Raw genomic sequence first — 14,073 nt, 5'->3', positions numbered from 1 at the left:
GATGACCTCTGAGGTCCCTTCTAATTCTATACTTATATGATTCCTGTTTTATATCCAGAGCACAAGGTAATTTTACTGATCCTCTCCCTGCTTGAAGGAGTTTTCTGTTGATCTGCTAAATAAATTCCTGGTTGCTACTTAGTGTCTATTTGATCTATCTTTTTCTTTAATAAGATCATTTGTAATTTCAGAATCTATCTTTCAGTAAAGAAACGTGTTTTTTTCTCCTGCATTTTGCTTGCATTCTATTTTCTGCCTTTTTTTCACTGGAATGAATTATTCTCCCTGGAATGCAGCAAGCCAGTTTCTCTGCTTTAGTTTCTAGAACAATAGGTTTGCAAATGACCCAAGACATATTACCTCTCCTTACACCTGGTTTTGCAATCTGAATTTGTAGATCTGCTTCACCTTTCATTTCTACTGCACGCACTTACTCTCATCACTTTCAGGTAGGGAGTTTAGGAGGACAAATCCTTTTCTCTCTTTCACTTCACTTTTAATTCCCTGTTCTGAGCCTGTAATTCTGCTAGAAAAAGCAATTTATGTCTCTCCTGGAAAGCAGGAATTTAACCTAAGTAAGGATCAGTGACTGGTTACTATAAAGCAAAGTTTTCTTGCAGAAAAATGGAGGAGAGATGAGATCTGAAAAGCAAACGTTAGCAGAGATGAATTATTATGCCCCAAATGGATTAAGCATTTTGCAGACATTTTCCTCACTTCAAGCATTCCTCTGACCATAAGGAGAGAAGCTTGTGAGCACGCTTTCTGAGCGTTTGTCTTGAACAGGAATATAGATTCCTGTGGCTCCCTGTACTGTGTTGCAACACCCTTCCCCAGTTAAATCATGCCCTTCTGTTGGAAAACTGAAACATTGTTTCAGTATGGCACAGTCTCTCTCCCCCACTCCTTTCCCCCATCATTCTTAAGCTACTGTTCCTATGCACGTATTCTTTAGAAAATATCCCTATTAAACACATGGGTCTTACTTCCAAATATATGCTCAGATTAATGCTGTATGTTTAAAGGGCAGTCAAATCTCAAGGAACACAGCCAGTGGAACTAACTCCTTTGTGCTTATTGGATCAGGAGCAGAGAAAATATTTCAGATCTTTCTCTCTTTCTCTTTACACACACACACAAACAAATATAGCCACACATGCATTCTCATACATATATGCTAACGATTTAGTGCTCTGCATTTGCTCCCTCACTTCATCTGCCAACAGGAGTAAAAGTTACCCTTCTTTATTTCTGCTTACATATAGTAGTATCTGCCTCCTGATAGATCTGTAGTTTTTCTTCCATGTGTTTGATATTCCCATGTCCAAGCAACAAAAAATTAAGAGGAATACACAGTTCCAGTGAGGTGTCTGGTCTCTGGCAGCCACAGCAATTTTAGCTATGGAGGCATACAGCTACTAACCAGATGTGTGGTGGTGCTTTTGCAGTAAGCCAGCTGGAGCCTAGGAGATTATGTATTTATGTATTTATTAAATTTATCCCCGCCCATCTCCTCCCATCGGGGAACTGGGTGGTTATTGACCTCTAAAGGCTCCTCCTCCTTGCCACCTAGAATGTCCACACTGAACGTATTCTGCTGGCATAGGAACACCTTCACCCAACTTAAGCATGCAACAGGCAGATGGCAAGATGGAGTTTCCATTGTGAGAATGTCTTCAAGCCACAGCAATCAGGACCTGTAAATGAGCTTAAAGAGGAAACAGGAAATTTGCTCCTTGTGGTCAGTAGGTTGTGAGATGCTAAAGAGGCTGTACAACTGAAATCGAGCTTTTAACCAAGCTGATTTATATGTGAATAGGGCACACTCACAAACAAAATCCTATGACTTACAGAACTTCAAAGAGGTTCTTTGTTTCTAGTAAGTTTTGATCAAAGTGGTTAATAGAAGTGCCCTTATGAAAAGACCACTGTTCAGGATGAAGAGAGCAGCAGAATGGCCTTGTTACTTCACTTTGCTCCACAAAAGGGTCTTATGTACATGTGCAGCACATTAACAGAAGCTACTTTTTCTTGAAAAGAGGCGTCTGCTTGAGGCAGATTGACTTCAGTTCAATACTTCTCATTGAAGAACAAAAGTGGTATATGTTATCTTCGCAGTAAAAGTTGCTGGTCAAGATAAAGTGTGTTTCCTCCATGACATGAAGTACCTAATTGAGATAATATGCACCCACTTTCCAATCCCTTAATAATGAATGCAAATGCCATATAATCTTTAGTTTAGTTCTTAATGATATCTGAAAAGGTTAGGGACACATCGTAATGGAGAAAATCTATGTGGTCTCTAAGAGTCCATGATGACTTGATGGCATATAATCAATATGGAATGTGATACTATTTTTAATTAAAAATATCTCTTCTGTACAGCACGAATATGATAAAACAGTGGATGAAAAAGATACAGAATTAGAATATTATAAGTCAAAACAGCAGGAACTATCATCAGCAATAGAATCTTTGGTAAGAATATCTTGTAAGATATTTTCAGACTGATGTTAGATGCAGGTGCTTTAACTTTCCAGTTTTTTTTCTGAAGTATTTGCATGACCATACTATACTAGTTAGTACTTGTGTGAAAGAATACTAGAAAATCCCAGAGCAAGACTGGAAGGTTTAAAAAGTATCCTGGCTAAAGACAAGAACAAATCACTTCTGTATTTTTGCTGTGAAAACTACATGGAGGTGTGCATGTAATCACCAGGATTTGAGTTCATCTTTCTGTCTTTATTGTTTTAATAGTTCCTCTTCTTCTGCCAAATTTACTCTTTATTATTTTAAAAAACTGAGAAGTATTTCATAGGATCTATCCCAACTTTAACTGTCAGTAATTGTTATTCTCAGGAACTTGAATTTTCTTGTAAGAAAAGTGAAGTTTTCTCTCTTCAGGAGCAGCTTAAGAGAGTAATTAATGAGAAGGTATGTCGTCTGCACTTACAGTAAAGATATACTTCTGTTCAGATAATGAATTCTTAAAGTTCTTCCATGTGACCAGGCACTAAAATATCAAAACTAATTTATTATGATAGAATGAAATGGATGTCATCCAGTAGTAATGTGTCTGGAAAAAGAAAATTTATCTACCTAAATAAACCCTTATCTAATTTTTAATTACAAGTTAATTAACATGCTTGTTATAGACTTGAAGGGAAAGGTTAAAAAAAAGTAAGCACCTTTTATTACTTTTAATAAAAATAAAACAATACTTTTTAACATCATTACTAAATGTATTATCAAACATTATTAAATCTATTATAAAGCACACTGTATTCAGCACTGTTTTATGGAATAACACTACTATATTTTAGATACATGTAGCCTCTTTGATGAATTCATATGAGGAGAAACCTTTTTGGAATTATAGTAGAAGCTGAATTTGTACAGCAGTTTGCCCCATTAGTCAATCATGAAGAATTTTTCTGCTTCTTAGAATATATTTTAAATATGAAGTTGAATAATACCCTGATTAAAGGCATTATCAACTTGGGAAAAATCTGAAGTGGACAGCATTTAGCAACCAGCTTAAATGAATTGTACAATATGGTCAATAAATTGGGACAAAGATTGAGTCAAGGCAGGCCAATTCTGTACTGGCTTAGTTTTGATAAATTTAGACAGTTAGGTATGTTGATGGTTACCAGTGTACTCAGTCAACTGAGTTAGAAAGTCAAATGAGGCCTATTTATCAATTTTCATTTGCAAAACTTTCAGACTGAGAAGATATAGTAGGTGGTGTTAACGGTCCCTTCTGAAGTTGAATGACTTCTTAATCAAAAATCATGTTACATTTTATAAAAAAGCCTTCTTTTACTTGATTTTTTTAAATTTTACCTTCAGGAAAACATAGCCAGAGAAGCAAACAAGGTAAGGAAAGCATGCAAATCATGGCTCTAGAATTCTTTCCAACTCCTTCATAATAGTTTTGCTCAAGGTCATGTGGCCAGGAGGGAGGAGGGCTTAGAGGGTTGCATTAAGGATTTTTTTTTCTCATCAGGCCCCTATCTGGTCTGGTTCATTTTTGAACCTTAATCTTGCTTTGTTGACTTCTTCCCCCCCAAACCAAATTTAGTCTTGCTCCATTCAGTTTCCAAAGTATTATTTTGCTGGCGGACAGAGTCCCAAACACCATCCTTACATAATTTCTTTCCAGTATTCCTCTAGTTTGGAAAGGATAAACAAGGCAGAAAAAGCATGCAGAACATAGCTTCTGGTTCACTTTCCAACACCTTTACCAGTGGTCACAGGAGGCATCTGTATTTTCTTACATGTAATAGAATAATGTGTTTCTGTATGTGACTGTGTTTCTACTTGTGTTGTGCCTGTGTATGATTCTGAGTATGAATGTGTTGGGAAGCAGAAAGCAGGCTGTGTATACCCTACTGTGGGTTGTTTGACTAGGAGGGGTGAGGGAACAGCTTAGAATGGGACAGTCAGCAATAATCCAAGTCATTTTCCAACTCGTTTCCTGTAGGGATATTCTGCGGATTTTTTTTCTCCACAGGCTCCAACCTGATCAAATTCATTTTTGAACTCTATCTTTCTTACTTCAGTTTTGCCCCTGCCTCCTATTTTGGTCCAATTTTGTTCAGTTTTCAGACACAGGTAGAGTCCAGAGTCCCTTAAGGTAATTTCTTTCCAACATTCTGTTGGGCTGAAAAGAATAAAAAGCATAAAGTGAGTGGTTACTTTTCTTTGTCAGAATTTCTTATGGTTTGAAATAACATTTGATTTAATTTCATTTTACAAGTTAGGTTAATTCAAGTTAGAAGCTTCTTTTCATTCTGTTCTATTTGCTATATTTAATTTTAGAAAATACAAGCACCACTTGTAGAAATTCTTAAAGGTACTAGTTCAGACTCTCTGTCAGTTAATTCCCAAAAGAACATATGTCAACATTTTATACCTGTTAATGAAAACACAGAATATACAGAGAAATCTTTGTGGACACCTGCCAAGGTTTGTTTCTTAACAAATTCTCTTATTTCCCTTTTATTTGTTTAAGTTTTACTAAGATGATTATTGAGAAGCTGGTTTTCAATTATTAACCATTTAATTTTTAGAGAAAAAAGATGTTCTAAAAATAATTTTTATTTTTATTAATCAGAGCCAGTTTGGTGTAGTAGTTAAGGCACCAGGCAAGAAACCAGGAGACTGTGAATTCTAGTCCTTAGGCACAAAGCCAACTGGGTGACTTTGGGCCAGTGACTCTTAGCCTTAGGAAAGAGGCAATGACAAACCACTTCCGAAAATGTTGCCAAGAAAACTGCAGGGACACAGACTCAAAGGGACAAAAAAAAAAAAAAAAGCAACAGGAAAACAAAACAAAGAAAGAAAGGGGGGATAGAATACCTGCATTTAATTACATGCATATAATTTCTAACTCATCTATGTTATTATTGATCTTTTTTTAAAAAAAAGTAATATTATTATTGCTGTTGCATAAGCATTATAATGAGGTGTGGGTTGAAGTGTGAATTCAAAAAATGAGATTTAATATAGTGATTAAGAAAAATGAATAAAAATTAAAAATTAAATTAAACATAAGAAAACTGTGTTTATAAGAAAAAGCATTCAAGCAGCCCCCCCTTTTTTCTTTCTTTTCTTTTTTTCTATGACTGCTAATTGCTACCTAAGTATTTTTATATTATGCTTTAAACTTCTACAATTATGACTTTTTAGATTGTTTTAATTATGTTCAAACAGTTTTTCTTCAAAAACTATATTCTAAGTGTCTTAACTTGCCTTGCTGTGTTATATGTTGTATATAAGGAAGCCATTTCTGCTTAAATGTGGTTAGAATTCTGTTATGAATATATACAGTCAATCTTTCCATTGCGGCATATTCTCTGATTTTGGAATTCCAAATCTTGTATTGTCGTCAAAGTTTCTCTTTTGCAATGTTGTGCTAGATTGATTCTTTTCACTGTCAGCATATATCTTAATAAGTTGTGGTGCTTTTTCATTTGTGCTTTCTGGGATCATGTCTAATAAAAATATTTGTGATTGCCATTAAATTTTTTTTCAGAATTTTCTGGATCCTTTGGTGTATTTCTTTCCAACACTTTAGAGTCCTTTTGCATGAGTAACCACATATGGTAAAAAGTTGCTTCTTTGTTATGGAATTTCCAATATTTATTGCTGTATGACTTGTCTATCTTGGCAGTTATTGCCAGAGTTACTGTATATACTCTGTTGAACATTTTATACCGATTTTCTCTCAGATTGTGGCTTGGTGTAAATTTTATTGATTTTTTCCATAGTTCTTCCCATTGTTCCACCGTTACTACTTCTTTAAAAATTTACATTAATTTTATCATGCAAGTTTTTATATTGTATTTCAGGTATAAAGGCATAAATAAGTCCTAATAAATTATCTTGGTTCTTTATAAGTGTTTCAAATTCTGTCATCTTTCTCAAGATTGCCCCTTCTTCTCTGATATTGCTTTTTATTTTTCCAGTTGCTTGCAAATACATTAACCATGGTAGATCCTTACCTTCATTACGCAATTCTTGTGTCTTTTGTCTATCTGAGTCCAAGTATATGATATTGGTATATGTGATCACATCTTTCTTACTAGAATTATCCTTAAAATAAAAAGTGTTTGATGGTGATGCTAGTGGTGACATAGTTGGATTTTCAAGGGATTCCAGATCCTTAACAAACTTTCTTTTATAATATGTCAGATTTTTGTTTTCTGTAAAACTTACTATTTAGAAAGTGGGATATATGAATAAGAATGTTGGGTTTTCTTTCTTTTCTGACTGGAATGTGAGACAAAATTCAATCATGTTTTTTACTCTGTAATGGTACTTTCAGACCACCATATTCTAGTCATTTGCCTAAGGCAGCTCCCAGTCAAAGGTTACCTTGTAATTTATTACCTTATTCATTTGTTAATTATTTTCACTTGTAAGAAAGAAGACTGAAGAAATTATTGAAAAAACTAGGAGAATTAGAAATGGAAGAGGCCCCGTCTTTTCCAGTAACAGTTTAAGTAATGAAGCAAAGTAATTGCACCTTACAGTAGAATATACGGCCAGAACAACAAGCTATTTTCAACATCTGTATGCTCTCATATCTGACATTATACATGAGAAGTATCTCTAGCACTTTATTAGTATTGATCCATTAATACTAGTGAATAACTTGTTCCTACACTTTAATGCATATGAGATAAGTTGGCTGCAAAGTAATCAAATAGAGATTTACTAGTGATAAACTAGACACCAGTCATAAGAGATCTATAATATAAGGGTAGAAACCTTTGCCTCTCTAAATGTTTGGATCACTATTCCCACCATCCCCCATTCCTGGGCTCTGGATAGGGAGAGTATACCCCACTGATCCTATGTAAAGTCTCAGCAGTGTTGTCTATAGATTTTTTTTAATTGTTAAATGAGATAGGGCTTACTTGGGCTTGTTTTATTGTTTTAAGTATTTTCTTTTATGTATTTATTCTATATTATAAAACACCAGGAGTAAGTCTTTTGATTACAGGTATATAAAAATAATATAATGTAATGTAATACTGTATAGTATAATGTAGTATAATACGAGGCATTCCTGAAAAGGTTTAAAGGACTCATTATTCCTCTAATGTACATATTTGAGGGTGTTTTTTTTTTTCCAGGGGGAGTGGTCACACTGGGAATATTTGATTCATCAAGATGTTCCATACCCTCCCCCTGGGCTGAAATCCTCTGTGCATGAACAAACAAACAAAAAAGTGAATATGCTCTTATCTAATTGAATCACTTTACCCAGCATATTGTATTAATGGTTGCTTTCCCTCATAAATCATAAGGAATTGCATTGTTAGACATTTAACATTATACTGCTTAAAAGGATTTAAGAATGTTTAACTGTTCAAAAGCCATAATAACGTGTTTTTTAATATTTTATTTTACCTAGACATATACTGTGAAAACACCACCAAAATCTAAACTGCTAAGAGAAAGCACTAATTTACTTTCAGAAGGAAGGAAAAAAAAAAGAAAAGTTATTTTGGAATTGGATACTCGGTCAGACAGCTCTGACAACCCTGACCTCCTGGTATTAATTTGAAAATTATTCTTTTTTTTTTAAATTGAAGTGGCTGGAAGCATGTACTAAAAATATAATTTTATTAATGTTAAATATTAATATTTAATGTAATTTAAATGGCTTCAACTGTTGCAGTTATTCTTGATTTTGTAATTCATATTTTTAGAGCAAGAGCAACACATTCATCAAGCCTTGATAAAAAATTAATGAAAAGGAAGTTATAAATGATGTGAGAATGTTGAAAAATTGTAAGGTTACAGGTGTAGGTGGTGTGCCTTGTGAAATTTAAAAATATGAGGGGAACAGGAAGATGGTGTCTGGACAAGATAATCTTTTGTTGTCTCTCACTTTGCCTGTTAACTATTAGATAGTGAAATACCGCCAACATAGTAAGAAAAACCATAGGAGAAATAGCACTTTGCTTCAAAGATTCCATGGCAGGTCCTTTGCTTCTGGTTTGTTGGGTTTTTCCAATAGATGGGTTCACTTTATTTTTTTGCAAAGCCTGTTACATTGTTTGAGAAGGGGGTGGTGCATTGGCAAAAAAATAGGGAAATATGACCAACAAGAACACGAAGAAATGTAAGATCAAAGCAAGGATATTATGTAGAAAGAGCTTGGATTGCAGAATAATGCTAAGGATGCAAAACAACTTAAAGTAAAAGACTTGCTACAGTGCAACATGACGAGTTCCATTTGGTCTAGAAACCAGGAGACTGAGAGTTCTAGTCCCTTCTTAGGCATGAAAGCTGGCTGGGTGACCGTGGGCTAGTCACTCTCTCTCAGCCCAACTCACCTCACAGGGTTGTTGTGGGGAAAATAGGAGAAGGAAGGAGTATTAGGTATGTTTGCTGCTTTGAGTTATTTATAAAAAACAAAGTGGAATATAAATAAATAAAATTTCAATTCTTAATATCTCTCTTTACAATTCTGCAGTGTTATTCTGGGAGAATGAAGAACTTATATCTCTTAATGGGATGCAATTGGAAGATGGGGAGAGTGTGTAGATATGAGATAATTGAAATCTCTTGCACTGATGTTGATGTTGATGTTGACTTGTACTTAGTGGCCAAAACTGTTTAAAACTCAGTTTAGAACTACCTACTGGCAGTTAATATCATGATAGATGAGATCAAGCTTCTCTTTAAGGGGTGCAGTAGGATTAGAAGGGGGAATCACGAAAGAGAAGTATTGATATACTATATAAATAAGCAACACAGAACTTCTCAAGGAAAGTGGCTTGACAATATAGAGATGACAAAGATTGGAAAAACAAGTCCTTATGAGACAATTATTACATTACCATGACCTGGGCTGAGAGTACAAACTTTTGAAAGTAGAAACTTTCTTCAACCAAACAAAACTATGATACAGATTACTGCAAATGAGATGCATGGGGACAGATATAACTCTTTTCACCCTGCTTCTTTGATGATAGAATTACCAAAGTGACCTAACGGACACTTAGTGGCTCCTAATCTATCCTAGATATAAAACAAGTAGAATAACATTTAGATGCTCATTTCTTCTTGCAAGAAAGGTGGAGATTTTTGGGGGGGGGAGCTGGCAAGGGGAAGAAGTTTCAAATTATTCCTGTACAGGTTTTTAAAGATGTTGATATTCTCCCTCTGCTAAAAGGCAGTACTCTATTTGAGGCAAAGGGAAACAGTGGTGATTGGAAAAGAGCACCAATTACATTCCTTTCCAATAGAAGATAAGCTGCTATGTTCAATCAGATTCAAGGTCAGATCTAACTAAGCATGAATCCCTAGAACAAATAAGGGAGGGACAGCCAGACTGGAGGAGACAAAAAGCATCATAAGATGCGATGGGGAAAAAATCTCTGATCCAACCTTTATGAACCTGTTCTTACCTGAACCAAAATAAATCTTGTATATTGGAAGTAGTAAAGGGCACATTAACAGCAGCTGCCATTTCCAATGCATCGTTTAAAACTTTAATCCCAATAAATTTAAAAAAATGTGGCAAATTAAAATACTTAACTAAAGCCCAATGAGAAAATAGATCAAGGCCCCCATTCAATAAAAACAGAAGACACAATAATATAAGTCAGGTTAGTAAGGGAATTAAAAGGATATTTAGCTCTTAATTAGTAGCTACAGTAGATGGACAGCAAGCATGTGTAATAGAAACTTCTCCAAAGAAAAAAAGTGAGCCAGTAGACATAAAGGTGATACTGAGTTCCCTCTTAAAATAAAAGAAAGTGGCAAACTATTGCAAGTCAAGTCAAAGAAATATTGAAGGCTATGATTGAAAATCTGTTGGAAAAAGTGCTGCTTAGGTAGAGGAGAAATAAATACCATATTATACATGGATGATGTAGCCATTTCTTTCAGAACACCTGCTAAATGAAGAACCCTGAAAGTCCTTTCATGCATGGTTCTATAAAAAGAAGTTGGATATTAATGACATAAGACTAAAATTATGATTTTTGCCAGAAAACCTAAAGCATGTATCTGGTGAACAGATGGGCACCTAATTATGGAGATAATATGCTCTAAGTATCTGGGAATGCCATTTCATTTTTCTGGTGGTAAGAAAGCACATACAATATATTTTTTCCAACATGCCCAGAGAACTGCAACTGTCAACCTTTGATTCTTGAGATCTACATGTGGTAATTATATCCCAGCTGCCTTTAAGCTATTTCAAGGAAAGGTTTGGCACAGATATTTTAGGTCCCTAATTGCTAATTTTTTAAGCTCAGAGATTCAGGTGTGAAGATAAGTTCCTAAAACAACTTTATGTTGTGATGCAGACATGATGAAAGTAAAGGCAAAAGTATGGTTATTTTAAGGTCAGACCTGAATCTGCCCTTTTTCAGTTGCATGCTATACAGAAATTTGTGTATTATTTTGATCTCCCTGATACTGTCAAGATTACTAGAGTATGTTGATCGCAAATGCTATTGATGGATTATAATGCCTCAGTAACATGCAAAGTTGCCTTCTTTTATGTTGCAATTTACAAAACTTGGCAGAAACTGATTAAGAATAAAAATTGTGTAAGCTATGAAATAATTTTTGATATTTTATAAATTAGAGCTGACTTGATACTAAACATTCGATTACTTCTAGACATACAGTACACTATAACCATCATTATTGTCTATGTAGTTCAGTGTTCTTTTCTCCATAGGTGGCTGGCTAGATACATGTTTCCTTGGAATCAGGGCCGCAACAGGGGGGGGGCAAGCGGGGCATGTGCCCTGGGCACCATGTGGGGGGCCACCAAAATGAGCGTTGGGGGCTGCCAAAATGGGTGCAGAATCCATGTTTGCCCCGGGTGACATAGACCCTAGTTGCGGCCCTGCTTGGAATCCCTCCAGCAGGGCTTGGTGGAGAGAGTAACTAACAAAAACTCCAAAAATTTGGAAATAACTTTTCCAGATTATAAAATAAATTTAGCCCACAGAAAAATGTATCTTCCACATACAACTTTTTACTTACATTTTTATGTATCTTTTTGAAAGTTTTCCTTTGGTTATCTAGAAAGTATTCAGACAAGCAGACAAATGGTAATTTATTAGGACTACATGAAGCAAGTGTCTTCTTTAATGTCCACGCAAACCCAGAAGTCCAGGAAAGGCCTTGCAGTGGTTGCAGGGCACAAATATGCTTCTTACAGATCTGTTATTTATAGGATGCACTGGATTCTTCACTTGGAAATTATTATTCCAATGTCTAAGGATGGGCATTTAAGATCATTGAATTAACTGTAATGAAATCCACATTTATGTAATAAAAGAAGGATGGTCAACTGTGCATACTTTTTATTCTTCATTGCTGTAGGATTCCAGTTAATTATATGGTATATGTACCAGTATGGAAATAATTTCAAATTAATTTATCTGGAGTTCCTTCCAGACCATCTGTAAGGATTCAGTGTTTTCCTCCAAAAGGTTCTAAAACCTACATATTTGTTACTATTGATTTTAATGGTATTTATTCATTCTCATTTATAAATGCCATGCCTAATTAGTTTTATTAAGTGATTATACAGAATGGAATATTGTTTACAGAACTTCATTTTACTGTTATGTTCACCAACTACCTGAATGATATATTCCAGGAACATTGGCATATGATTAGATTACTTTTGATGAGAGAGTTTGAGGACTTATTCATTGTAATATGTATTTTACGTTAAACTATGTAAGATGAGCCTTTGTCATATAATCTCTAAAGATATTATCTGGACTGCAGAAAATCAGTCAGTCAGTTGTAGCAAAGAGTTACAATTTTCTGTATTCCTTTGCTGCTGTCCACATTTTTGTCTCCTATATGTAGTAGCCCTACATTATTGCTGCGGAAGCAAAAAAATTAGGAGTCTCATTTTTCCCACCATAGACTAACACAGCCTCCTCCTATAATGCTATGGAAATAGTAGAGATTACTATGGTGGAGATGCCAAGAGTAGACCTCCTTTCCTACTATGAATTTAGATCACCTCCTCTGTGAGCTGAGATAGAATAGTACATTTCAGTGGCTAATACAACACATTAAATTAGATATAATTTAGTTTTTCCAGGATCTAATATAAAGAAACATTAAAAAAAAGATTCTGAAGATGCCAATATTTGCTTTTAACAATTACTTTTTTTTTCAAGAGTATTGTAACAGAGCAAGAAAAGTTTAAAAAACTGAATAAAGACTATTCAGAATCTTCTCGTCTATGTGTCATGACACCAGAACAGGTATGCTAGTAATTTTCTGGAAGCCAAAATAGACTTCAAAATGGCTTCTTACCAAATACTAATTCAAGCATCTTATCTATAGATTCAAGCTCCTTCTGTTCTGAAAACTCCAGGATCTTCAATGAAACTTGCCACTATAAGAAAGATGCGAGAGGCAGGATGGACTGCAATCTCCAAATTGGACAGAAGAAAAAAAATGAAAGAAGCTGGAAAGCTATTTACTTAAACTAAATCTTTCTTCTTTTTAGAAGTAGAAATTGTTTAGTTAACTACCATATTTAAATTCAACTTTACTTTTCTGTTAGCATTGTGTGAAGTCTCAATGGGCACATAGATTGACATGCCCTTTGAAGCTGTTTTGCAAAGTAGATCCCAGTACCTATCAGGTGCAGCATGGCCTAGCCATGTTGAAGAGGCCACTGCTGCTTCTATATGCTCTTCTGTATATTCATGCACATAAGATACTTCCACTGATATTTACAGTGAAGCCCATCTCATTGCCTGAGTTGGAATGAAATGTTCCAGTGACCAGAGTCAATATAGCTCTGCAAAGCAGTTCCACTTCGCACATGTGCTTATTTTCTACATTTTGTTTCAATAACATTCATTTTTACAGTAATGTATTCCAATTCTTTTGAATATACCTTATATGTTGAACTCCTTTGTTAAAAGCTTATCTTAGTGCTTAAAGAGCAATCCATTTCTTGCAGATATAATTGTGTTTGAAGGATATACATCTTAACCATCCCTTACAGGTTTTGACCTGTGAGTAAGTAAGAACAATCAATAGTAAGTGGAAGTAATAGCCTATACTGCCTCAGTAGAAAAGCAAATATTTCTTCACTTAAGCCTTTGTCAGTCTTCCCATATATTTTACAGATGTAAGTTAATGTAAGCAAATAAGAATGTTGCCATTATTAACATTAGTGAAAATACAGTTTAAAGAATGAAAAGTTACGTTATTTTCCTAAGCAAATACTACCATGAAACAAGCTCAAACTGAATAGCTTTTCTGTCTGGGAAGCAGAAAATTATTAACTGTTATTGGAAATACTTTGTGGTAATAAAAATATTTTATTTTCTCACACTGAGTTAAGTCATATTCTTAATTAGCACAAAGATCCAAATGTTTCTCTTAGCCACATCCAAAAACAGTCCTTTATAACCTTCCTAGTGTTACTGAAATATTTCATAAGTTGGGAAGAGATCTGAGTCTTCAAGAAAAAAATTCAATCTAAATTGTCCAGATCATGTTAAAGGATAAGATAATTTTGAAACTCATTATCTTCATACCATA

General features: G+C 34.7%; 1 protein-coding gene across 1 annotated transcript in view; it reads left to right on the top strand.

The window, feature by feature from the left end:
* Nucleotides 1-13,861, top strand: part of SYCP1 (synaptonemal complex protein 1) — a 72,239-nt gene extending 58,378 nt beyond the window's left edge. The window contains exons 25-31 of the mRNA XM_063297378.1: nt 2,386-2,478; nt 2,860-2,934; nt 3,853-3,879; nt 4,825-4,971; nt 7,928-8,068; nt 12,690-12,776; nt 12,859-13,861. Of these exons, the coding sequence (XP_063153448.1) occupies nt 2,386-2,478; nt 2,860-2,934; nt 3,853-3,879; nt 4,825-4,971; nt 7,928-8,068; nt 12,690-12,776; nt 12,859-13,002 (714 nt within the window). The 3' untranslated portion in view covers nt 13,003-13,861. The remainder of the gene's footprint in view (nt 1-2,385; nt 2,479-2,859; nt 2,935-3,852; nt 3,880-4,824; nt 4,972-7,927; nt 8,069-12,689; nt 12,777-12,858) is intronic.
* The last annotated feature ends 212 nt before the right edge of the window (nt 13,862-14,073 follow it).

The sequence above is a fragment of the Candoia aspera genome, chromosome 3 (genome assembly GCF_035149785.1).
Source record: "Candoia aspera isolate rCanAsp1 chromosome 3, rCanAsp1.hap2, whole genome shotgun sequence".
NCBI classification, from domain to species: Eukaryota; Metazoa; Chordata; class Lepidosauria; order Squamata; family Boidae; genus Candoia; species Candoia aspera.
The sequence above is the reverse complement of the archived record's forward strand: the minus strand, read 5'-3'. Positions and strand labels throughout refer to the sequence as shown.